Source organism: Neoarius graeffei, chromosome 10 (assembly GCF_027579695.1).
Source record: "Neoarius graeffei isolate fNeoGra1 chromosome 10, fNeoGra1.pri, whole genome shotgun sequence".
NCBI classification, from domain to species: Eukaryota; Metazoa; Chordata; class Actinopteri; order Siluriformes; family Ariidae; genus Neoarius; species Neoarius graeffei.
Genome location: NC_083578.1, coordinates 15,455,174 through 15,482,014, shown reverse-complemented (window position 1 = coordinate 15,482,014; position 26,841 = coordinate 15,455,174). Strand labels below are relative to the sequence as shown.

The 26,841-nt window shown below is 43.0% G+C and overlaps 1 protein-coding gene across 4 annotated transcripts in view; it reads left to right on the top strand.

The window, feature by feature from the left end:
- The window catches only part of cabin1 (calcineurin binding protein 1), a 210,975-nt gene that overhangs the window by 1,920 nt on the left and 182,214 nt on the right, over positions 1-26,841 (top strand). For all 4 annotated transcript variants that reach the window (XM_060931349.1, XM_060931348.1, XM_060931347.1 and 1 more), the window contains exons 2-13: positions 534-574; positions 660-755; positions 853-966; positions 1,050-1,184; positions 10,744-10,924; positions 11,117-11,246; positions 14,934-15,083; positions 16,876-17,330; positions 17,797-17,968; positions 20,307-20,443; positions 20,721-20,938; positions 21,052-21,124. In XM_060931349.1, the coding sequence (XP_060787332.1) occupies positions 572-574; positions 660-755; positions 853-966; positions 1,050-1,184; positions 10,744-10,924; positions 11,117-11,246; positions 14,934-15,083; positions 16,876-17,330; positions 17,797-17,968; positions 20,307-20,443; positions 20,721-20,938; positions 21,052-21,124 (1,864 nt within the window). In that variant the 5' untranslated portion in view covers positions 534-571. The remainder of the gene's footprint in view (positions 1-533; positions 575-659; positions 756-852; positions 967-1,049; positions 1,185-10,743; positions 10,925-11,116; positions 11,247-14,933; positions 15,084-16,875; positions 17,331-17,796; positions 17,969-20,306; positions 20,444-20,720; positions 20,939-21,051; positions 21,125-26,841) is intronic.

The following is a 26,841-nucleotide window of genomic DNA, read 5'->3' as shown; positions in this document are numbered from 1 at the left end:
ATAACTGTGGACAGAGTTATCGACACCGGTCCACAGTTATCGACATCTTTGTCCACAGTTATTGACACCGTTCCACAATTATCAACACCTTTGTCCACAGTTATCGATGCCATTCCACAGTTATCGACACCTTAATAATAAAGTAATATTAATAAAATAAATAATAATAAAATTATGATTTACTTAATAAAAGTCGTGTTATTTTTATGGACAAGGTTTAATACTTGCTCTAAAAGGTATTACAGGTACAACGTACTTATTTTCCTGCAGTAAGAAATTAAATTTGCAGGAGAACGAAAAAGTTTACCTTTATTAGCACAGGAGTGTACTAAATGCTCGTGCGCCACTATTTCACTGCTTTGGTGGGTGGGATTGGTCCGAATTTCTTCGGAGGCAGACGCAAAACGGTCCTGCAGACATCTCTACTTCAAACACATCTGCATCCACTTCAACTTGTCTTGGGAGAAAACTAACTAACTTGCAACAAGCGTTGTAGTGATCTAACCCTGTGCTGATGTTTTGTGCTTTTACAGAGCAGACAGTGGTGATGCCCAACAGCACATAAAAGAAGATGGTAAGATCTGTTTTCTCGAAGCTCAAATGTATCCCAAGCTGTGATAAACGCACTGTTCATTATGCAAGCTCACTTGTGTTCGCAGATCCGGATCGCTGCTCTTAATGCAGCCTCTGAGACTGCAGATGAGCACGAGGATCACTTCAGAAGTACTAAACCGAGTCAGACCAAGGAGGCACAGGTGAGTCAGTTTATCTTTATCATTATCTCTGTAATGATGCGGTCAACCGCGCTGATGCTCGGTATTAATTCGGTCTTTCTGTCATGACGTGCTGCAGGAAGCAGAGGCGTTTGCGCTGTACCACAGAGCTCTCGATTTGCAGAAACATGACAAGTTCGAGGAGTCGGCCAAAGCTTATCACGAGCTCCTCAAGACGCCGCTGCTTAAGGAGGTGCACACGCATACCTCAGCTTTTAAATTGTACTTGTTTTTGAATGAGCTTGAACGATTTACTTGATTCTGTCTTTGTCTCAGGCGGTGGCATCCGAAGATGAGAAGGTTGGGTTGAAGCACCCGGGGCTGATGCTGAAATACTCCACTTATAAAAACCTAGCCAGCCTCGCTGTACTCAGAGATGACCTGGATACAGCGACAAACTTCTACGTGGAGGTAAAAACACATGTATGAATGAGTCACATTTAGCACGACCTTGGAAGAAGGTTCCACTTGGGCTGAAGAAACGATGCCAGATTGGCTTAACCAATTTCCTCAACAGCCAATAGCGTTCGAGTTGGTCACGCCTTTCTTTCGTAGCAGCACGGTTATTAATGAAAGATAGAGGAAGTGATGGGTGCTCACGCCCATTGTTAGCATCATGTTTATTTATATAAAAGCAATATAATTTCTATGAGTGTATCAGTATTCAGTTGCTCATATATGCAGTACTGTGCAAAAGTCTTAGGCACATGTAAAGAAATGCTGTCGACCAAAAATGGCTTAAAAATAATTAAATGAAATGTTTCAACATTCAAAAAAATACTATAAACAATAAGCAGTAAGCCATAATAAATTAAACAAAGTCAATATTTGGTGTAAAGGCCTCTGCATGCTCTTGCAACAAGGCTTTCGCAGATAGCTTTTCGCAGACAGTTGTAATTTATCGTTGAGCGGGGAGTAATAGGCGTGCGCGATGTTATTCACCGCCACAACGCAAGGGGGTGCGAAATCGCTAGGAGTAGTTGGTGGGTGTGGTTAGTGGAGTGTTTATCCTCCAGTTACTTATAATGACTAGAACTTTTTTTTTATAATGACTAGAACTGGAGTTGTATAGATGTACGTACTTCCTCAATCAACCGCTCTTCGTGCTGCTCCATCTTCGCTCGTGTTTTTAAAAATGGCGGTCGTGAAAACAAACCAAACCGGGAAAGTAGGGAAGCGGAAGTGCGTGTACAGCGGATGTAGAGTGGACCAATCAGAGCCCTCTTGTCTGCGACGCTGTCTGCGAGGCTTCTGCGGTGGTCACAATTTTTGGGAGGTGCACGCAGAGCGTCTGCGAAGGTGGGGGGGCTACGCAGACACTGTCTGCGACGCTATCTGCGCGGACTGGGTTGTCAGCATAAATTGGCCTTCAGATGACCTTGAAAAAAAAAATAGTAGTCTCAGGTCCAATGAGTGCAGTTTTATGCGGAAATGAGCTGTAGGTTTTACTGAGCGTCTTACAGAACCAGCCACAGTCCTTGTGGACACTTTGACTGTCAGACTCGCGTCTTAATTTTGCACCAAAACCCAGCAGCCTTCATTATATTTTCTTTTTTAGGCCCACTTTACACGGGGACGGTCTGAAACAAAAACGCAAAAGTCCGTTTTCGTTCTCACTTTTTTCCGCGTCTACACGACCGTTTTCAAGGAGGAAATCTACGTCTATACGGCGACGCATAAATGTGTGGAATTCAATTGGATGTGCATGCCAGGCGGCGAGGTGGTGCTGTGAAAGACCTCCGCTATGTCTGCACGCATGCGCAACGTTTTCCGTCTTGTCTGATCTGCACATCTGCGCCGCGAAAACTTTGACTACTCTGGCTATGGTAAGTAAGAGCAAACTATACCCGCCTCTGTTCATTAACGGTATATGTGCAGATTCGGTATAGATGTTCGAAGGACTCCTGGACGTTTATTAAAGCTGCCAGAGCAGCTTGAAGGTCCGTTGGATCGATGTAATCAGACATGCTCTTACTTTTTTACTTACTTTCTTACTTCCCGGGCTGGCATGTACACTGTATGACATATGTATGACGTAAACGCGTACCCGACGTGAGCAGATCCGAGCAGAGTTTCGCGTATTGGGTAGTTTAGACGGATATGCAACGGGGGCTGTTTTTAACTTATCCACTCTGGAAGGCGTTTTCAATTTTTTCCGTTTTTCAGCCTCGGAAACGCCGTCCCCGTGTAGACGAAAGGCACTTCCGATAAAATATTTAGTCGTTTTTTACCCAAGTGTCCTCGTGTAAACGGGCCCTTAATCTGAAATGTGGTCTCTTATGTATTATGCTGCTCAGATACAAACTTTTTTTTTCCTACAGTATTTCATTTTGTGCTGGAAAACGAACGAACATACGTTTGGAACTTGAAAATGTTTTTGTGCTGACTCGATCACGTAGAAGTCATAAAATAGAAATCCATAACAAAGTTTGTATGGGGCAGTGGGTGGCGCACCAAGACTTTTGCACAGTACTATCAGGGCTTGACATTAACTTTTAAATAATTTCCACTTGCCCCTTATTTTGCGAGTACTACCTTTTTTTTTTTCCCTTTGGAAAACCATAGAATAGTTGTGAATTGCAACATAAAATGAAGATCACACATTGAGTTGAAGTTTGGTTATTGATTAAGTTTATTATTAAGTTTTGTTATTGGTTGCTTTTTACTTGTAACGGACAATAACAATTTTATCCAAAATAGTTTTTCCTGTCTTAGGGCGTATTCACACCTACGTTGTTTGGTCCGGACCAAACGAACCAAATTTCCCTTGGTCCGGACCTTTTGGGTTGGTCTGAATACAAACCACCGAAGTCTGGTCCGGACCAAACAAGCGGACCGAGACCGAGCTGCAAGGTCGGACTCGGTCCGGACCAAAGGAACCCCGGTGCGGATCTTTTGGAGGTGTGAAAGCAGACCGGACCTAATCCGACAGTTTTGCTTTTTTGTACCTCGGGAGCTTCCGTCGTTTGTCGAGCATTATGGGAAACAGAGTCTTGACACTCCACCGCAAAGTGCAAACACTGTTTCGGTTGTCAAGGGAACCTTACAACAGTCGTTCAGTCATTCAGACCAGTGGTAGGCTCGACTACAGAGTACAAAAAACGAGTAGGGGGCAAACGTGGGCCGAGGAAGAAACGCGTACCCTTGTGGATATATGGGCAGATGTCCACATATCTGAGCTTTTGGAGAGAACACACAAAAATGCCGACGTGTTTGCTGTATTCAGTGAGAAAATGAAGAAGGGGTTCACGCGCTCCCCAGAACAATGTCAGCTAAAAGTGAAGAAACTCCGTCAGACCTACATTAAAATCAGGGACATTCTTTCAAAAAGTGGCGGTACTAGCGACGCAAAAAAGAAATTCATCTATTACAATGGATAAGGCGAATATCCCAACACATACCTCCTCCGTCTTGCGTGAAGAGCCAGAACTGTCACAACATGATGTGCACTCATCAGCGCTATCCTCCGTAGCCGCCTTGCCCTTTGAAGTCATCGTTGATAAATTACTTGTACAACAGCATAGTAATCGCACAATTGTGAAAACAGTAAAAACTGGAAAAAACATATAGCTTTGATGACATTAAAAAGAATAACAGCACGGAAAGCCTCCATGACTACTTTTGAACTTAACGCTTTGTGCGCGTGTCGTCTCTGACCAATAGCTGAACGACCTCAGGGCGCGTGGCTTTGTTGACAGATTTTGGTCCGCTTACTAAAATGTACAGTGTGAAAGCGAACCGCACCAAAATGAAAAAATAAAAAAAACATTTGGTTCAGACCAAAGCAAGTGAACTATCGAACTATCCTGGTCTGAATACACCCTTAGTCAATTTATTTCCATTTTACATGCATGCAGCTGTTGTAAAGTTCAGTGTGTTTGTGTAGAACTCTCTCAGACTGTAGGTTCATTACTCGGTAATGCAGAAATCATAAAATAGAAATCTATAACACAGTTTGTATGAAGAAAACAATAGGGTGCCAAGACTTTTGAACAATACTGTGTTTGAGAATATTTAGGGCCCGAGCACTGTTCGGTGCGAGACCCTATTGTTTTTCGAAGGATTATTCTTATTCTTATTCTTATGTCGCGTTTGGCCTTATTTGAGGCATTTCCCACGCACGAAAACTCATGAAATTTGATACACACATCAGTCATCGTCACCGCTACTCAGCCACAGACTTTTGGCCCCGGGCGTGGCCCAGGGACTTCATAGCGCCCCTTTTTCCATTTCCCGTTGAAATGAATGGGTAGAACTTTGGAATGATGTCATAAGGCCATAGTGAAATTACACATGGTCATTTTTAACGTACTCCTCCAAGACGGTTCATCAAATTCATGTCAAACTTGGCAAACATGATGCCAAGATATCGCTGAAGTTGAATTGCGAAGGGATTTTTGATATGTTGTAATATTACAACCTATAATATGCCAAGATATTGCTGAATGTTGAACTTGATATCTTGTAATATGATTCTGATTCTGATACTCTTTAGCCGTTATGGGCCTGTCTGGTATAGCGCCACCAACTGGCCAAGGAAAGAATAGGGTTTTGAATATGTATGTTTTGACACATGATGAATTTTAACATGCTCCTCCTAGACGGTTCATGAGATTCATGTGAAATTTGTTATACGTGATACGAAGATGTCGCTGATATTAAATTGCGAAGGGATTTTTGATATCTTGTAATATGTTGAAATGGCCTGATGATTTTAATATCTTGCCACATAAACAGGAAACGTGTCAGAAAGCCACAGTGGATTGACTGTATGGTCGGACACTTCTTACTTCAATAGATATTATGATTATTATGATAATCTGACGCCCAATGGGCCTGCCTGTTATAGCGCCACCACCTGGCCAAGCAGTAAATGTGCCAGAAATTGGCAATGCCTTAACTGATTGATCTGACACTTTACAAAATATTGTGTATTGATTGTGATGATATTCACATGTGTAATTCAGATGCCTAGCACAGCGCCACCATCTGGCCAAGCAGGAAATGGGGAAAAAATGTTCAATTCATTGATGGATTGATCTGAAACTTTACAAAATATTGGATATCATGAGTCTGATGATATAACATATACAATTCTGTGCACACTCATACACACACTCAGTCATATGCATATTTATGCGCATACACACAAATATGTGCTCACATGCACACGCAACATCTATGAGCACACTCTCCCTCTGACAAACAGACACACACACGCACACAATAATAGCGGAGCTCCAGCGGAGCACCATACCTAAGAAAAAAATGATAAACCCATCGAGTCAATTTTTTGTGGTTTGTACGTGTACCACCAGTCATACACACCGCCTAGTGGCCAGTGTTAGTAATTACCAGTCATACACACCGCCTAGTGGCCAGTGTTAGTAATTACCAGTCATACACACCGCCTAGTGGCCAGTGTTAGTAATTACCAGTCATACACACCGCCTAGTGGCCAGTGTTAGTAATTACCAGTCATACACACCGCCTAGTGGCCAGTGTTAGTAATTACCAGTCATACACACCGCCTAGTGGCCAGTGTTAGTAATTACCAGTCATACACACCGCCTAGTGGCCAGTGTTAGTAATTACCAGTCATACACACCGCCTAGTGGCCAGTGTTAGTAATTACCAGTCATACACACCGCCTAGTGGCCAGTGTTAGTAATTACCAGTCATACACACCGCCTAGTGGCCAGTGTTAGTAATTACCAGTCATACACACCGCCTAGTGGCCAGTGTTAGTAATTACCAGTCATACACACCGCCTAGTGGCCAGTGTTAGTAATTACCAGCCATACACACCGCCTAGTGGCCAGTGTTAGTAATTACCAGTCATACACACCGCCTAGTGGCCAGTGTTAGTAATTACCAGTCATACACACCGCCTAGTGGCCAGTGTTAGTAATTACCAGTCATACACACCGCCTAGTGGCCAGTGTTAGTAATTACCAGTCATACACACCGCCTAGTGGCCAGTGTTAGTAATTACCAGTCATACACACCGCCTAGTGGCCACTGCTAGCTAGTAAAGAACTAAACCAAAAGAGACTGGCTAGGATATAAGAAAATTCTACAACCCAGAAACAGATGGGAGCTCCACTTTTAGGCAGTGCCTAAATCTATATATTAGTGACCTGCCATCATTGTGCATTTTGTTGCAGACATATGAAAACTCTGCATGTACACACACACACACACACACACACACTGCAGACACAGGAAAGCTAAGATGACTTAAGATTACAGCGTGAGATAGATAAGGAGGAGACACGTATAGTTTTGTACATATATAAATTTACATTTTCACACCACAGAAACACACACATGCGCACACACACACAGTCTTTGTCTGTCTATCTCTCTTCCGTCAAGCAGTCATGGCATTTGCAACATGCACATCACCTTTGAACATTTGATGAATATATGACATGACTGTTTTGTTGGGTGGTGGAATGTCCTGGGTTGCGGAACCACACGTGCGAGGGCCCGTCAAGGCCGCTAGCGGCTTTAATTATATATTGGGTTTTTGTTATATCTTGCACCTCTAGGTTTTAAAAAAAATTTAAAAAAATACACTGCATCACGACAGACAGGATAATGTTTGAGTTTAAAATGATTGTTTAGTGTGTAGGTTATAGGTGTTTTATATAGACCTGGCAACCTGTAACTGAATCAATGCAGTCGGCCCGTCATGACGCAGCGCGGGTTTTTTTTTTTAATGAACTTAGAGGTGGATGAAAACAAAAGAAAGAAAAATGATAGATAAATATTTTGCACAGGACTGTGTTCATGTGATGACAGAAGCAAAGCTCCAGCTCTCTCTGCTCTTAATCTGTTCTGTTCTTTCAGGATTTATCATGCATGTCATTCCTTGTTGAGTTTTTTTTTTTTTTTTTTTTTTAATGCCCGAGTTGTTTGAAACCAATCTGGGTTTTCTGTGTCGAATAAGGAAGCGGCTTCACCTGTAAGAAAATCAAACACTTTTATGAAGGCGCTAACTCGAATGCGAGCAGAAAAAAAACAAAACGAGATTCTTAAGCAAATGCTTCCATCCTCATGTCCGACTTTGTTTTTGTAAAATACATTTTAAATACAATCGTGAATTTCTCTGGAGTTTTCAGGCTGAGCTCATCTCTTCGTATTCTTTAATCACTTGTTTCTTCGTTATTCTTGAAGCATTTGCTTCTATTTGTTGAAATTTTTCTTGATAGCGGGGAGACGGTAATGCCTTTTATCTATTTCTCTGTTTGAACAAGCAAAAACAGCGCAAAAATTAACCTGAAGACAGATGAAGCCTTGCTTATATGAAAGACGGTGTCTGTCTGACTCCAGCTGTAATTATCACGTGATGCGTGACGTCATGCACAAGGGGTCGAAACAGTACACGTACCATACTACAACAGCGGGGGGAAATATAAAATAACTTGCAAAGCAGTAAATGAAACCGAGAGTAAGAAAACAGCCAAGACATAATGGCGGATACGTAATGAGGGACGCTTTTAGGAACTTATAGATGAAAGTCTTCCGGATTTACCCGGAAATCCGGATATTTGACGAAACTCTTGAAACTCTCCGGTTTCCCGAATGGAAAAATGTATTTTTCGGATTTTTTGCGTTCCAAGACGCGGTGTAATACTTCGCATCGTCCTTGCATGGGCGCGGTCCTTAAATAGCCCAAACATAGTTCATTGATTAAAGACAGGTGTTCTTTGTTAACGGCGCGCGTGCCGGAGCTCGTTAGGCGCGCCTTCAGGTGCACGAGCTAAGGCGCGCAGGACTGACACCGTTCTGCGCAAGCGCAACACAATCGCACTAGAAAGCATGTTCAAGCTGCCAGTGTAGCTGCAGTCTTTTTAGTTGCGAATTACGAGTATTTTCTTGTGTTAATAATTCGCCATGTCAAAACAAGCAAAACTTTCCTCCTTCTTTCGATGTGAAGAGAGGTAAGCAATTTATCACATATTTTTTTCCATCAGAGTTGCATTTTGTGGTTTCGAAGCTAAGTTTTAGTGCCGTTTCTAGAACACAGCATCAAGAAAACGTGGAAGAAACAGCAATAATGGAAGAGCCGGTTTCTAAGCTGCCTAAAACTAGCAGTGGTAATTTATTTTTTGTTACATAATGCACTCAGGCTGCCAGTCAGTGTGTGACACACACACACACACCCTGAAAAATCCGAGCTACGCCCCTGATTTACATGAGAAATGTGGTATTCATTGGTGTGTTTAAATTTACAGACAATACGAACTAATGTAAACAATTGGCTTCAACTCGCATAAATATGAATTGGAAATGTTTAGTTCACTTTAGCTTCTGCAAACGCACAACTCTACTAAAAGATTGATAAACGAGGCTCAACGTCCCCAACATTGAAACCTGAAAGCTTTAGAAACTCTAACGCTACGTTCACACTGCAAGGCTCAATGCTCAATTCCGATTTTTTTGTGAAATCCGATTTTTTTGTGAGGTCGTTCACATTAACAAATATATGTGACTTGTATGTGATCCTCAGTATGAACGAAAAGCGACCTAAAAGTGTTCCGCATGCGCATTGCAGGACACGACGATGTCACACGCAGTGAGCATGGCCAGTGTTTACGGAAGTAAAACCGCCCGGTTGCGGTATGACCCATCCAATCTAGCTTGAATAGCTGCATCCCCCCAAATGGAAATCAGCTCCCTAACCTCTGCGTCCTTCCATTGAGAAGATTCAGAACCTTCACAGCCCGAAGCGTCCCTCGCATTGATGTCATGCGCAGGGGCGCAGATACGTTTTTTGAACTGGGGGGGGACAAAAAACTGGGGGGGACAAAGCTGCCAGCAAACCAACCCCGATATGCCTGTCAAACTTGTTGTGGGTTACCATAGCAACCAAGCTCGAGCTCGCAACCTGTGCAGTCTGCGCAGCTCAACCAACCGAATATCAGTCTTTGTTTTATGGGAGTTGTTGCAACTATGTATGTACTGCTGTGCACCTCAATAAACCGAATGGTAATTAGTCTTTTGATTTTTTCCGTGAGGTTTGCCTTATGCAAAGAAAGACAGCATAGACGTTTTTTCCTCCCTATAAGTGGGGGGGACCGAACGAGGTGAATTTAAATCTGGGTGGGACGAGTCCCACCCTCTATCTGCGCCCGTGATTATGCGCCATGTTGTTGTAACTTTTTTTTGAGAGACCCGCCGCCTACTTCAGCGCAGAATAGTGACGTTTGTGGCTTGTTGATGACGTGCAAGTCGGATGAATGCGACCTGGCGGTTCAGACTGAAGTCGCATATGAAAAGAGCGGATAGGAATCGGAATTAGGACCACATATCCAAACGGCCTGGGTCGGATTTGAAAAAATCGGATCTGTGTCGTTCATATTGTCAATAAAAGATCGGATACAGGTCACATATGGGCGAAAAGATCGGATTTGAGTCACTTCAGCCTGCAGTGTGAACGTAACCTAACAGACCTTTACTTTTTAACAGGACTGTTTTGGGATTTTGCTGAGTTTACTTTCAACTGTCTGATATTTTTCAAAGTAATGAACTGTGTAGCCAGGAAAATCATCACGTTTTCTAAATGCACTCCTGAAAATTACTCATTAACTAGGGGAATTACATTTGATATTTTTGACATGTTAAACATTAATGTACATGAAAGAAAAAGGCTTAAAAGTTATAACTTGTTTGAGTGAAAATAAGTACTAGAATGCAGGGTTTTGCATGTTATGTTATTAAAATATTTTCGGGGGACGTTCCCCCCATCTTAGTTTGACTTTCAAAAATTCAGGATTTTTTTTCTTGGCTCCACTTTCATCTCTAGAATTGAAATAAAAGATATAAAAGCCTAATTTTTGTGGTGCAAGTTCATAATAAATGCTCATTCCAACTTGCCCGAATGCATGTTTCACTTGCCCCGGGCAATCGGGCAGCCCTTAATGTTGAGCCCTGACTGTATGTGTGTGTCATTTTTGTGCAGGCTGTCATGCTGGACTCCACAGATGTGAACATGTGGTATAAGCTGGGTCAGGTGGCTCTGAGGAGAGTGAGCATCCCACTGGCTCGTCATGCCTTCGAGGTGGGACTGCGCTGTAACCCCGACCACTGGCCGTGCCTCGACAGCCTCATCACTGTCCTGTACACGCTCAGTGACTACAGCTGTACGTACTCCATGAGAGTTTTTGTTGTTGTTCTTGTTAAAGTCTGCATTTGAGAGTTTTTATGCTCAAAACCTTGACTTAGTGTTTGATTGTACTAATTGACTTTATTGCATCTGAAAGCATTGTTTGTGTCTTGTAGTAAATATATCAGAGGATTATTTGGCTTATAAATGGGTTGTGGTTGGTTGGCAGGTTGCCTCTACTACATCTGCAAGGCTCTGGAGAAAGATATAGGCTACACTAAAGGCTGGGTCCTGAAGGAGAAGATCTTTGAGGAGCAACCCTGCCTCAGACGAGACTCCATGAAGTTGTTCTCAAAACTGTATGCCCTCCTCTTTCCTGTTCACTGAGACTTGCCCTGTGTCCGAAGTCACTCACTATATAGTGGACTATTTGGTGAATTCGCCATTTTGTAGTGCTGTCCAAATGTACAGTGGGAATTATTACACCCTATATAGTGGACTCATAGTATCCCACAATGCACCGTGAAAAATAGTGTACAACCGATGGGCACTAACCACGCAATATATATGCCCCATCATGCATTGCGGTCACACAGAAAGAAAAAAAGTGTTGGGGTGAATGGACGGAGGAAGAAACACATTATGAACAGACATTGAAGTACGATTAAAAATAGTAAGGGAATAGAAAATAAGCTAAAATAGAATGACATAAAATACAAGGATAAAAGTTACAGTACAGAGCGAGGAATTAATCAAAAGCCTCAAATTTGATTTAATAAAAGGCAGCGGCAAAGAAGAAAGAAATGGCCCTTTTCCACTACCCTTTTTCAGCTCACTTCAGCCCGACACGGCTCGCGTTTCGACTACCTCAGAGCAGCACGACTCAGCTCGCTTCAGCCCTACTCAGCACCCAAAACTCGCACGGTTTTGGAGTGGGGCTGAAGCGAGCCAAACCGAGCCGAGTGGGGCTAGGGGCGTGAGGAGACACTCCCTTGTGCACTGATTGGTGAGGAGGAGTGTCCTCACATGCCCACACACGCCCCGCGAGCACGCTGGGATCTGTAAACACCGTAAACCCGGAAGAATTACGAATTACGAGAATTTCTGAAGCCTTATGCGCCTCGCCTCATCTATACGCTCTTGCCAGTATCTGTTGGCGTTGTCGGTGACAACAAGCCACAGCACCAAGACCAGCAACACTAACGACTCCATGTTTATTGTTTACTATCTGGGTCGTGAGACTACCGCTTAAAAGGTCACTGATGTCACTTTTTGTGCCGCCTAACGACATCACGTGACGTCCACCCACTTTCACTAACTCCACCCAATGTGTCCACCCACTTCCAGCCAGCACGGTTCAGCGCGGTTGTAGTCGAAATGCAACTCCAACAGCCCCGCTCAGCTCGACTCAGCACGGCACGGCTCAGCCCGACTCAGCCGTGTTGGTAGTGGAAAAGCGGCATAAGTATTCGGCCTTGATTTAAAAGAACTGAAAGATGCAGGTACTTTTGTATTGATTAATGTCAGAAATGTGCTCAGTATAATATGGATTTATCACAAAAATACATGTGTGTATTATTTTGAAAACCCACCAGCTGACTGATCTGGCACGTTTTAATTGTGCGACAGTAATGACGTAAATAACGGCGCGGCGGAGTAGTGTCCGAAAGCGGTTTTTCATTTTACCAATAAGCTCGCTATATAGTCCCAGTGTTTTCCCCAGAAAAAATTAAAGCCCTAAATTCTGGCATGATAATACACAGACAATTGAGCGCCAAAGGCGCGAAGCGAAACTAGGGGGGGTCCGGGGGCATGCTCCCCCGGAAAATTTTTTGAAAATAGATGCTCTCAGGTGCATTTTCAGGGTCTCAGAGGTTTTAGATCCATGATTATAGCATAGATTTTACCAGTGTTTCAATGATTTCTGACCTAAATAGTATTAATGTAAACACATTTGAAATTTCACCTTAAAGGAACAGCCCACCGTACTTCCATAATGAAATATGCTCTTATCTGAATTGAGACGAGCTGCTCCGTACCTCTCCGAGCTTTGCGCAACCTCCCAGTCAGTCAGACGCGCTGTCACTCCTGTTAGCAATGTAGCTAGGCTCAGCATGGCCAATGGTATTTTTTGGGGCTGTAGTTAGATGCGACTAAACTCTTCCGCGTTTTTCCTGTTTACATAGGTTTATATGACCAGTGATAACACCTTCTGCGCGCTTCGACAGCGCATTGATATCTGAGCTCCGTATCAATGCACTGCCGAATCCATGTGCGGACTTTCCATAGCATAGAAAATCGCTATGTTTCAATTTGTGTAACTGAACTTGTTTCATGTCACTGGTCATATAAACCTATGTAAACAGGAAAAACGCGGAAGAGTTTGGTCGCATCTAACTACAGCCCCAAAAAATACCATTGGCCATGCTGAGCCTAGCTACATTGCTAACAGGAGTGACAGCGCGTCTGACTGCGTCTGACTGACTGGGAGGTCGCGCAAAGCTCGGAGAGGTACGGAGCAGCTCGTCTCAATTCAGATAAGAGCATATTTCATTATGGAAGTACAGTGGACTGTTCCTTTAAAGTTCAACGTGCAAGTTAAACTGTTTTGTTATAGATTACTGAGGTATACGATAGATTTGAAAATCTACAGGGATTCCTTAATTACCTATGATCAAGTCGTGTTGTAACAAAAATGTGCATGAAAACATGACCAGTGGTTTTGCTCCATCTTATGCAATCCAATGAAGAGAATCAATCATCATGACCTCCTGTTGATCACAAAGGGATCTGAACCTAAGAACTGCCGCCTTAAAATAAGTTGCTGTATTACTATAACTGTAATGATTTAGAATATTTCTGATGCAATTACCGTAATATATGTATAACTAAGATGCACTGAAAAGAAAAGTAAGGCAACTGCATATTATAAAGTTTAAATTTTTGCACTTTATTAAATGGACTAGATTAAGATTAAAACATATATTTAAAGGAAAAGAAAACTTAATTTCTACAGTTTAAGTTTGCAGAAAGGCTATGTACTTTTAAACACATTTCATGAAGGGAATTTGTTTATAAGTGTCAAATGTAGCATAATTGCGAATAATAATGATAAGCGTATTTGGCAGTGTGATGTCACTGTGAGCCTTTAACAAAAGAATAATCCGGAGCCTTCTTTTGTTAAATGGATCCCAGTGACATCACACTGCCAAAAATGCTTATGATGATTATTTGAAGTTATGCTATATTTGACACATTTGGACAACTTCACTTCGTGAGAGTGTTTATAAGTACATAATCTTTCTGCAAACCCAAACTAATGAATTAAGTTTTCTACTCCTTTAAAGCAGATTAATTCTCCTTGGCTTTTGCTTGGCCCAATGTCGGGCAACCCTCTCATAGTCCATCTCGCTGTCATCCATGCTGATGTGGATTAATTTGTCCAGCGAGTCTTCTCCTAGCTTATTCAAATCAGTCGGCTTTGTCCGTCTGGTGGGGGACGACATCGGCAGCCAATGAGATCGCTTATAATGAATCGGAAACTTCCGGGATGTCTGACGTTTTCTTTCGATGTTTTTATTGGACGGTTTGAACACGTGATCTTGACGTAGCCAACAGATTACAGTTTGTTTACATCATACCACGCGGACATATTACTTTGACAGAACACAAACATTGGGAAAAAAAGACCGCTTGTTTAACACAAATATCAATCAGTATGTAAATGGATCTGTTATTTGCTCTCCTATGTATCTAGTTACTTGTGGGTAGGAAATTTAACGTATCGGTATAAATCTAAGCGTATCGGATTTTAACTAAAGCGACTAAGCAGGCAGAGCAAGCGTATCAGGCCCGATACGCTAAAACGCTTTGGGGAAAACCATGAGTCCTCCATGTAGAATTCCCTATATAGTGAATAGGGAGTAGTGAGCGAGTGATTTTGGACACAGTCTTGATAATCACACGGATATACGTGTATATATAGAAATTTGACCGTGATTATGGGATTATGAGGGGTGTGTGTGCCTGTTTGCCTCTGTCTACAGTGATATGACCATGCAGTACAGTGACGCAGACGAAGAGGAAGCTCACAGTATTGTAGAGGAGGCGTTGGAGCTGAGGAGACAGAGGCAGGCGAAACTCGCACGACCTCCTCTGCAAGACCTACAGCTGGTGGAGCCCATCAAACGCTTCACGTGAGTCACCCATGTCAACTACTGAATAATAATAGTAAGAAACATCAAGCATATCTGGATGAAGATTCATTCAAGTCGGAGACACACAGATATACAGTGGTGCTTGAAAGTTTGTGAACCCTTTTAGAGTTTTCTATATTTCTGCATAAATATGACCTAAAACATCATCAGATTTTCACACAAGTCCTAAAAGTAGATAAAGAGAACCCAGTTAAACAAATGAGACAAAAATATTATACTTGGTTATTTATTTATTGAGGAAAATGATCCAATATTACATATCAGTGAGTGGCAAAAGTATGTGAACCTCTAGGATTAGCAGTTAATTTGAAGGTGAAATTAGAGTCAGGTGTTTTCAATCAATGGGATGACAATCAGGTGTGAGTGGGCACCCTGTTTTATTTAAAGAACAGGGATCTATCAAAGTCTGATCTTCACAAATGTTTGTGGAAGTGCATCATGGCACGAACAAAGGAGATTTCTGAGGACCTCAGAAAAAGCGTTGTTGATGCTCATCAGGCTGGAAAAGGTTACAAAACCATCTCTAAAGAGTTTGGACTCCACCAATCCACAGTCAGACAGATTGGGTACAAATGGAGGAAATCAAGACCATTGTTACCCTCCCCAACAAAGATCACTCCAAGAGCAAGGCGTGTAATAGTCGCCGAGGTCACAAAGGACCCCAGGGTAACTTGTAAGCAACTGAAGGCCTCTCTCACATTGGCTAATGTTAATGTTCATGAGTCCACCATCAGGAAAACACTGAACAGCAATGGTGTGCATGGCAGGGTTGCAAGGAGAAAGCCACTGCTCTCCAAAAAGAACATTGATGCTCGTCTGCAGTTTGCTAAAGATCACATGGACAAGCCAGAAGGCTATTGGAAAAATGTTTTGTGGACGGATGAGACCAAAATAGAACTTCTTGGTTTAAATGAGAAGCGTTATGTTTGGAGAAAGGAAAACACTGCATTCCAGCATAAGAAACATGGTGGTGGTAGTATCATGGTTTGGGCCTGTTTTGCTGCATCTGGGCCAGGACGGCTTGCCATCATTGATGGAACAATGAATTCTGAATTATACCAGCGAATTCTAAAGGAAAATGTCAGGACACCTGTCCATGAACTGAATCTCAAGAGAAGGTGGGTCATGCAGCAAGACAGCGACCCTAAGCACACAAGTCGTTCTACCAAAGAATGGTTAAAGAAGAATAAAGTTAATGTTTTGGAATGGCCAAGTCAAAGTCCTGACCTTAATCCAATCGAAATGTTGTGGAAGGACCTGAAGCGAGCAGTTCATGTGATGAAACCTAGCAAAATCCCAGAGTTGAAGCTGTTCTGTATGGAGGAATGGGCTAAAATTCCTCCAAGCCGGTGTGCAGGACTGATCAACAGTTACTGGAAATGTTTAGCTGCAGTTATTGCTGCACAAGGGGGTCACACCAGATACTGAAAGCAAAGGTTCACATACCTTTGCCACCCACAGATATGTAATATTGGATCATTTTCCTCAATAAATAAATATTTTAGGTCATATTTATGCAGAAATATAGAAAATTCTAAAGCGTTCACAAACTTTCAAGCACCACTGTATAACATGTTCATTCATCTTCAGTAATTGCTTTATCCTGGTTATGGCCATGGTGGATCTGTAGCCTATACCAGAAACACTGAGGATGTGGAGTACCTACTGGGCAGGATGCACATATGCAAAAATTATTTATTTATTTTCCTGCTAGTGAATTTTTTTTCTTATGGACATTTTACATCATTGCATCATCTCCCTCCCACTGCAGTTGGAAGAGCATAGGCGAGAGCTTCCTGGCCATGTACAAACACCAGAACGAGTGCCTGGTTCCAAGACCTGACTACGGTCGCCGAATTGACCTCACCATGTACCGTGATCCAGACTGCGTCCTCCAAGCACCTTCAGATGTCGCCCAAGTTCAAATAGCCCCAGCCACAGAGTCTCCCCAGTCTTCCACCTCTGCTCCAGCACCTGAGCCTCTTCCACCACCTCCAGCAGACTCCAGCAGCCCCAGTGCCAGCCAGTCCATGCCCTCCGAGTGCCCTCTTCAGCCACAGGCTCAAATCAGTAACATCTCAGGACAACTGCAAGTGAGCCAGAGCTCCATCGAGGTTGGTGCTGCTGCTGCTACAAGCACCACTACTACTACTGCTGCTGCTGCTGTTTTGAATGGTACTGTCACAACTACTGCTACCTCTGCTAATGCTACTGCGCCCCCTGGTGGTGAGTAACCCGCACTGAGAGCTCATTAACCATCGTGGATGCATGTATGTGCACTTGTTAAAAAGAAAATTTGCTAAAATTATTTTTTTAAAATTTCAACTTAAGATTTACTACAAATACATGGGGTCTCTGTCGTGTGTTCCATATTAGACGTTTTCTCCTAAGATTTTATGAAGTGCGACCATCTGAAAAGTTTAAAAACGGAAGCTAAGTATATGTTACAGTGTCCAGCAGGATGGTATCAAGCAATGTTCTCCTTAAAATTGTTCCGTTATAGTTGGTTCTGATTGAGTTTGACAAATGTTGACTGAAATACTTCATAGTGATCGAGTATATCACTATGTGGCACGACTACAGCTGGCAGTGTTTTAACTAGCACATGAACCTATTCCTTTTCCTCAGACTTTAATTGCTTGCTAGGAATTCATGTTCTGAATAGATTTAATTGATAAAGATGTCCTTCCAGTTCTCGACTCGGCACTGAACGATAAAGTGAAGAAGGCCACCAAGAGGAAGAGAACAATGGAGGACTGTGGAGAGACCGCCAAGAGGAGGTCTGCACGCGTTCGCAACACCAAAAGCAAGAAGGAAGAAAAGATCGACTTCCAAGAGCTGCTGCTTAAATTTCTACCGCCACGGTACTAATATGCTTTTTACATCCATTATCGATACCGCTTATCTGTCAGGGGCATGGGGGAGGCCGGAGCCAATCCCAGCTGGCTTCGGGTGAGAGGCGGGGTACACCTTGGAGAGTTTGCCAGTCTGTCACAGGGTTAACACAGAGACGAACAATCATTCACACTCACGTAGTCGTTCATACTCAAGTAGCCAGTTGACCTAATCCCCATGTCTTTGGACTGTGGGAGGAAACCGGAATACCTGGAGGGAATCCGTGCAGGCACGAGGAGAACATGCAGCCTTCACAAAGAAAGGCTCCAGTCGACCGTGAGGTTTGAACCCAGAACCTTCTTGCTGTGAGGCGACCATGTTAACCACCGTGCCACTCCATTCCTGTGTCTGAAATCGCTCACTCGTTCACTACTCCTTGTATAGGGAATTACTATATAAAGGACTATATAGTGAGCTCATTGGTAAAATGAAAAGGAAAAAAACGCTTTCGGACACTACTCCGTCGCGCTGGTATTTACGTCATTACTGTCACACAATTAAAACATGCCAGATCAGTCGGCTACCACGAGTTGGCCTAGCGGTTAGCGTGTCCACCTCTCGATCGGGAGACCGCGAGTTCTACTCACAGTCGGGTCGTGCCAAAGACCATCATAAAAATGGTACCTACTGCCGTCTGGCAATACAGATGCGAGTGGGGAGTCAAACTCTCGCTGTTACCAGAGGGACCGCCCTCCACTGTAACCCTAGCTATGTAATAGGCAAGAGGCCGAGGGCTACGGAAACGGAGATCAGCGCCGCCCTATGCGCCACATGGTGTGGGAAGGACTTTGAGATCAGGTGGGTTTTCAAAATAATAAATACATGCATTTATTTTTTTCACTGTCCGGTTTCCATCAAATCCTGCGCCCTGATTGGCTGGCGAGCGGGTCCGTATCCTACGGTACGGACCCCTGTGGCAACTCGCTCGTTCACAACAACAAACATAGTAGCAATTTTTGTCAACATTTATTTTTTTATAAGATTTATTTATAATATTTTTATCAAAATTCTTGTAAATTTTTGCCAGCATTTCTCAGCATAATAGCATTAATTTTACATCATGGATAGTGATAACGACAGTCTTCACAATGAAAGCGAGTTTTACTACCCTGAGGAAGAAGAAATAAAAGGAAACATTTCAGGAGAAAGCTAAAAACCTGTAACTGCTGCTAACGCCGAGCAAAAACATGGCTGAATCCTGAATGACTCATCTCATCTCATTCTCATTATCTCTAGCTGCTTTAGGGGACTACATAGGCGGCAAAATGTAGTATTTTTTTCCTGCCATGGAAGTGCACTTGTATACCGAGGAGGAAGCAATTTGCATTACAGCCGTGAATGAGGATTCAAAATGGCGGCTCAGCTCGGTTTTCCCTTTCGGGCGCTCTCGTTTTCTGTGAGAATTTCGTAAAGGAAAAAAATAAATGTTATTTAAAAACCTGTAACTGTTGCTAACGCTGAGCAAAAACATGGCTGAATCCTGAATGACTCAATTTTGTATAAATAGGGGACTACATAGGCGGCAAAATGTAGTTTTTTTTCCTGCCATGGACGTGCACTTGTATACCGAGGAGGAAGCAATTTGCATTACAGCCGTGAATGAGGATTCAAAATGGCGGCTCAGCTCGGTTTTCCCTTTCGGGTGCTCTCGTTTTCTGTTAGAATTTGGTAAAGAAAAAAAATAAATATATTATTTACCATCTTAAGGTCGATCCGTATCGTGAAATACCATGACCTCGGCCTTGAATACTGACCTCGGCCCAGATGGCCTTGTTCAGTACTTTCAAGACCTCGGTCACGGTATTTCACGATACGGACCTCCCAGCTGGTAAATAACACGCATGTATTTTTGTGATATATTATACTGAGCGCATTTTCCACATTAATCAATACTGCATCTTTCAGTTCTTTTAAAATCAAGGCTGAATACTTTCTTCTTTACCACTGCATTTTATTAAATCGAATTTGAGGCTTTTAATTTGATTTCTTTCAGCGCGACCGGAATGCATGATGGGATATATTGCTTTGGTTAGTGATAATTGGTTGTACATTACTTTTCGTGATGCATTGTGGGATACTTTGAGTGCACTATATAGAGTGTAAATAATCCTCACTAAGGTTTTGGACAGCACTACAAAATGGCGTCCTCACTATATAGTGAGTAGGGAGCGATTTCGGACACGGCATGCGCTTTTTAAAAAAAAAATTTTTATAATATGCTGATGTTTAACTTCTTTATGACTGAGTTGGACATTACTGTATTCGTGTAACTTCTTGTATGATCTGTATGTGTATCTCCTGTGAAAGGCTGAAGAAGTTTGATGTTGATGAGGATGAGGAAAGCCTCAGTAACATGGACACACAGTGTGAAGCGAAACCCAGCTCCAAGCTCAACCAGGGCACCGGGTCGATCCTGTCTGACTACATCAGCTCAGCAGAGACAGGTCGAGAGTCAGATCTGTTCTCTCTTTCTGTCCTTTTCTTTGTATGCACTTCATAGCAGTAGCTGATAGAAACGCAGTGATTCACAGCGATTACTTTTGACGACAGAGTGCTAGAACGTAAGCCGACTGTGAATAAAAGTCTCTCTGTGTGAAGATAAATCTTCATCTTGAACTAGCTTCTTAGACTTTGACCCTGAGGGCTAGAATTTATGCCTTAAAGCTTGACCTAATCAATTAATGTTTGTTTGTTTGTTTGTTTGTTTGTTTGTTTTCACAGAGCATGAGGAAGTGCATTCTTTCCTGCTCACTAACATGGAGAACGGCGGCATCCTGGAACTCCTCATGCGCTATTTGAAGGCAATAGGGCAGAAGTTTCTGGAAGAGTGGCCTCCCGGATTGAGCAGCGTGGTGATGGAGATCTACTACTGCTGGAGGCGACACAGTGCGGGCCTGCCCAATCCACTGCTCCGAGACTCCAACAACCAGCACATCAAGGTGAGCGAGAGAAAGGCTGGGAGTAACCGAAGGCGAATAATCAATTTTTTTTTGTGTGTGTGTGTGGGTTTATGCACTTCCTTATAGGATTGTGTTGGTTGTGTGTATCATAGGAGATGATGATGATGAGTTTGTCCTGTATGGAAATGCAGTTGGAGCAGTGGGTCCTCAACAAAGGAAAGAACAGTAAGATCTTCCAGCTCACACCTCCGTCCGTGCAACAACCTCAGTCTCAGTCGCGTATCTAAGGTGGTGTTTACATTAGGGCTGTGCGATGTCCCCTTAATTGGCATCGACGATGTTTACAGTGCAAACATCGTGATGGACGATGATATCGGGGGGGGGGATTTTAATACCACGTTATTAAATATATTATTATTATTATTATTATTATTAAAAGTATTAGATACTCATCCGAGGCTTTGGCACGTAAAGGAAAAAAAGCGCTAGGTGATGTGGAATATTTGGCCTTGACAACGGATATGTGGTCCAGCTGCAACATGATGCCCTGTATGTCAGCTACCATACATTATGTGGAGTCCAAATGCCTGCAGACGAGTTTCATGCCAGAGACACATTCAGCGGACAATTTAGAAGACGCATTGCGCGAGACACTTGCCGAATGGAAAATAGAGGAGAAAAAGATCGCCTGCATAACAACGGGGCGAATATTGTCACAGCCATCAGGCAATTGAAATGGCCGTGGTTAAGTTGTTTTGGGCACAATTTGAACCTGGCCATAACCAACTCGCTTGCGCAACAGAGGGCCAGTACAGACCGAGCGTTTGGAGTTTGCCGAGCAGTCAACACTGCGTTTGCGCACAGCTGGCTTCGGAGAAATGAGCTGCGCAAAGCGCAGGTGGAAACGAACCTCCCCGAGCACTCACTGATCACGGCAAGATATTAATCAGCTCTAACAATGAAAGACTAGTATTCAAACTATGAGAAGAAACTACACTTAAGCTATTACTCATTGTTTATTTACACCATATCAATTGAAGATGCGTTTCGGCCTTTAGTGCGCACTTGAATGCGCTAATTTTTCCAATTTATTAGTGTTTGAATTATTGCACCAGCTTTTAAAATCATGATTTAATATTGTTTTTTTTTTTACTGTCTTTACATTTATCAGAATCACCTTCATTCTTCCATTTGGTTTGACATTATGGCTTAGAGTGGACCATTTTGTGTCTGAAAGTAGGCCTATTTACCAGATTAAAGTTATTTGACTTCTGCCGAAGTCTGCGCTTCACTGCCGTTTGATAAGGTGAAATATTTCCCGACTGAAGTCGTTAATAGTGGCTATTTGTTTGAACAACATGACAAATTTTACATTAAAAGTATAGTGTAGGCTAAAAAATGAAGTCGAAATGTATTATTAGTAGCATACTGTATTTGTGTAACCACGTTATGTTCACTAGCACGTCCCTGCACCATAGCCTACGTGAACAAGCGGTAATAGGATATTACTTTATAATGATTTATATAATTATGTATTTATATATATGTTATATAATATATTTATATATTAAACAAAACTAACTAACTAAACTAACAAAAAACTAACTTTTTAGGTTAAATAGGCCCAGATGATACCGTATATGCATGTTTATGACAGGAGGGGGCGTGGTATCACGATGGTGGCTCTCCATCGTGATGGATGACCACCATCGTCGATGGACGATGGCATCGTCTATCGGCACAGCCCTAGTTTACATCAGACCGTATCCGTCTCGTTTTCGTTGCGGATGCACTGTCCGTTCACATTAAAACGCCGGGAAACGACTCCACAGGCGGAACAACTTGAATCCGCCAGGGCCCACGTATTCAACCCAGTTCGTATCTGATCCGGTGCTGTGTAAACATTGAGATACGAGGAAACGCAGTGCTGAGCTCTAGCTGACGTCGTCATTGGACAACGTCACTGTGACATCCACCTTCCTGATTCGCTGGCGTTGTTCATGCCACGTTGGTCATGTGACGCGACTGCTGAAAAACGGCGCGGACTTCACTTCCTGCTATTGTTTCCGCCTTGTATCACCTTTTTGTTTTTCATTAAAGAGTATAAAAGTATGAATATAATGCTTTGCTTTGTCATTCTTAATGTTGTTCATGGTAAGATGCAAATACTGCCCATAGAGATCTTGCAGTCACGTGACCGGAAAGTACACAACCGCCATCTTGTCGGTAAAAAACACCGCTGAATACTGCTGCACTCGTGTACAGAATGGATTAATTTCAACCGACGGACTACATGGCTCATTTTTCTAATGAACAGATAACTAGATATATGTCTAAAATAAACGATCTACAGATTTGTGACCCTTATGGCTTACCGGACGGAGTTTTCACGACCGGATTTTGAACTGCCAGCGGAATACCCGGACGTGTATAATTACCTCATTAACTTTCCCTCGCTGTTCAGTGGTTAAACACTGCGTGCTTATAAATCTCTGGACAGTTATCTCTACAGAAATTCAGGATTTGTCAGCGACTCAGACGTGGCATCTTGTAAACTAGAATCCTCATTGGATGGGTAAGTCACTTAAGTATTGAGTATAGCACTGACCAGCCGATTATAGAATAGAATAAGGTAATTCCAAATCGTCCGTCTTGTTTACATGGATCTGGCGTTGGAGAGGTAGAGGCTTGGTAGTGGAGATTTGAGTGGCTGTTTTCTGAGCTTAGTCAACAGGCCGGCTCTGCTTGCAGCCTCGCTTTTGCTTCCGTTCCCGGCGCCGCCTCCTTCGCTTTGCTTCCGATAACAATCCATGGAGACCCTGCTGGTCTCGCTATCTCGTCCGGAATGTTTTTTTTTTTTTTTTTTTCTCGTCCGGAATGTTGTGCATGCGATGGAAATCGCTACAAACTGTCATTTTCTGCTGGAAACCAATGTCCAGTAAGTCCATACGGTTGTAGTGGATATTGAAGTCCGGTACAGACGAACACCACGCAAAAATACACACAAAAAACGTGCACAGGTAGGGAGAGCTTGTAGCCGCAGCCGTTGTAGTAGAATTGCATATAGTAGGGTTTTCCAGAAGAAAAGGTAGAAGTAGAAGGCGGAATATGGCGTTTGACCGACACGATGGCATCTGTCACAATCTGGATCGGCTGTGACGTCACATGCAAGTGCTCCATTGTGTAGTTATGATTGTCTTTAGGCTTGCCATCCTTCCACTTGCAAGTGGTGAGTGACTTGCACATGCCCGATATGCACTGGGATCACACACACAGCGGCTCAGTCCCGAATCACTGCTCGTGCGCTTCACTCGCGCGCTCTGTGAGCTGCGCAGGGCCGGAGTGCGCACCCTCCAGAGGGCACTCGCTGTTCAGGGCGGAGTGATTTGGAGCGCAGCCGCTGAGGAGGAAGCACTGAGCTGCACTGACACATTTCAACTTGTGTGCCGTCTAATTAGTCATGTGATTAGTGTATCCGTGTATTGGCGTTGCTGTGTGCACGCGAATCGTTTTAAAAACGTTAATCTGATGATCCGCTGATACGGTCTAATGTAAACCCCACCTAAAATGCATATTGTTTATTTTCACATTTTAAATGACGTATCAATTTTCTAATGACATAAAACCACAATCGGGTAACATGAGGTATTTCAGTTTACTGTGGACAAGTCTTAAATGTGATTCTGTTGGCCATATACAGTGCTGTGAAAAAGTATTTGCCCCCTCCTCCTTCTTCTTTTGGCTGCTTCCGATTAGGGGTCGCCACAGCGGATCTTTCGTCTCCATTGCTCCCTGTCTTCCGCATCCTTCTCAGTGTTCTCCACAGGCGCTTTTAAAGTGGCACACCGCCACGTTATAATTCCAGCCCGCAACCCTTTCCGTGGCCAAAAATAAAATTAAATACGTAACTTGATCAGTATACACCAAATAAATTGTATTCACTTTATTATAATTTTGTAACTATTTAACACGCAGAAGACCATTAAACGAATGCATATGGGGCTATCCCTGCGTTGCACTACATTACACTATACTGACACAGTAACGTCGGAAGCTGCAGCTAGCCAGCAGCTAAATAACTTTGCGGGTGTTTGTAGCGTTATTGCGCAACGGTTATGCTTATCTATCGTCTTTTCTGACCATACACAGTTACAGTAATCATATAACAGCACACACACACAAGGTCAGGTCTTTTATTTTTACGTATCTGTGATCATGTAGGCGAGAGCTGCAGTTTCCTGTTGCTTCACTGTTTGTTTACTGCAGGACTTACGGGTTTCTGGGTCAAAGGACCCAAAGTACGGAGGCCGGGGTGGCTTTGTAGTGCCAGTCTCGGGCACGCGCACCAGCTCGTGCATGGATTGGAGTGGTTTCACCCAATTAACATCATGTGTATTGTAAAAAACGTATGCATTTATTGTAATTGGGTATTTTGTTTATGCATGGAAATTCATTTATTTTTCACAAACAGAAAATAATATAGGCGGCACGGTGGTGTAGTGGTTAGTGCTGTCGCCTCACAGCAAGAAGGTCCGGGTTCGAGCCCCATGGCTGGCGAGGGCCTTTCTGTGCGGAGTTTACATGTTCTCCCCGTGTCCGCGTGGGTTTCCTCCGGGTGCTCCGGTTTCCCCCACAGTCCAAAGACATGCAGGTTAGGTTAACTGGTGACTCTAAATTGACCGTAGGTGTGAATGTGAGTGTGAATGGTTGTCTGTGTCTATGTGTCAGCCCTGTGATGACCTGGCGACTTGTCCAGGGTGTACCCCGCCTTTCGCCCGTAGTCAGCTGGGATAGGCTCCAGCTTGCCTGCGACCCTGTAGAACAGGATAAAGCGGCTAGAGATAATGAGATGAGATGAGAAAATAATATAATTAATTAATTCAGGGATGCGCATCAGTTTCAACTGAAATGTCAGATGAGTCTCACATTGACAATAAAGATATGTACAGTAAGAATGTGTAAATTTTTTGTAAAGTGATTTTAACGATGAGTTAGCATTTCCTATCCATTTATTGGTCAGTTTCACTGCCAAAAAAGCCTAAAGTCCGTCAGCTTCGTCCACCGGGGCCCCGCCCCCTCCGCCACCTTTTATTTTTGAAAAGTGGAGAACCCTGCTTCTCTACCACACCTGCCACTTTCATGTCCTCTCTCACCACATCCATGTATCTCCTCTTTGGCCTTCCTCGTTTTCGTTTGCCTGGCAGCTCCATCTTCAGCGTTCTCCTTCCAACATGCTCTGCATCTCTTCTCAGGATGTGCCCGTACCATCTCAGTCTCATCTCTCTTAGCGTAATTCCCAAGCTCTCCACATGTGCTGTTCCTCTGATGTACTTGTTCCTTATCCTGTCCAACCTCCCATCGCAAACCTTAACATCCTCAACTCCGCCACCTCCAACTTTGTCTCCTGTCTCTTCGTTATTTGCCCCCTTCCTGATTTGTTCTGTTTTTGTATATTTGTCACACTTAAATGTTTCATGTCATCAAACTAATTTTAATATTAGACAAAGATAACACAAAATGCAGTTTTCAAATGATGATTTCATTTATTGATGGAAAAAAGTTACCCAACCCTACCAGGCCGGATGTGAAAAAGTAATTACCCCCTCAATCAGTCAAGCAATTCACTAGATTTAGTTGATAATTTGGTTCAATTTCACTAGCCACATTCAGACATGATTACTGCCAGACCTGTTCAGTCTAAATATCACATAAATAGAACCAGGCTGGCAATGTGAAGTAGGCTAATAGATCTTTAAAAAATGCCGCAAAGAGTTAGAAGAACAGATGCGCAGCAAAATAATTCAAATCTATCAGTCTGGAAAGGGTTACAAAGCTATTGCCAAGACTCTGGGACTCCAGCAAACCACAGTGAGAGCCATTATCTACAAATGGAAAAAACTCGGAACAGTGGCAAGCCTTCGCAGGAGTGACCCGCCTTCCAA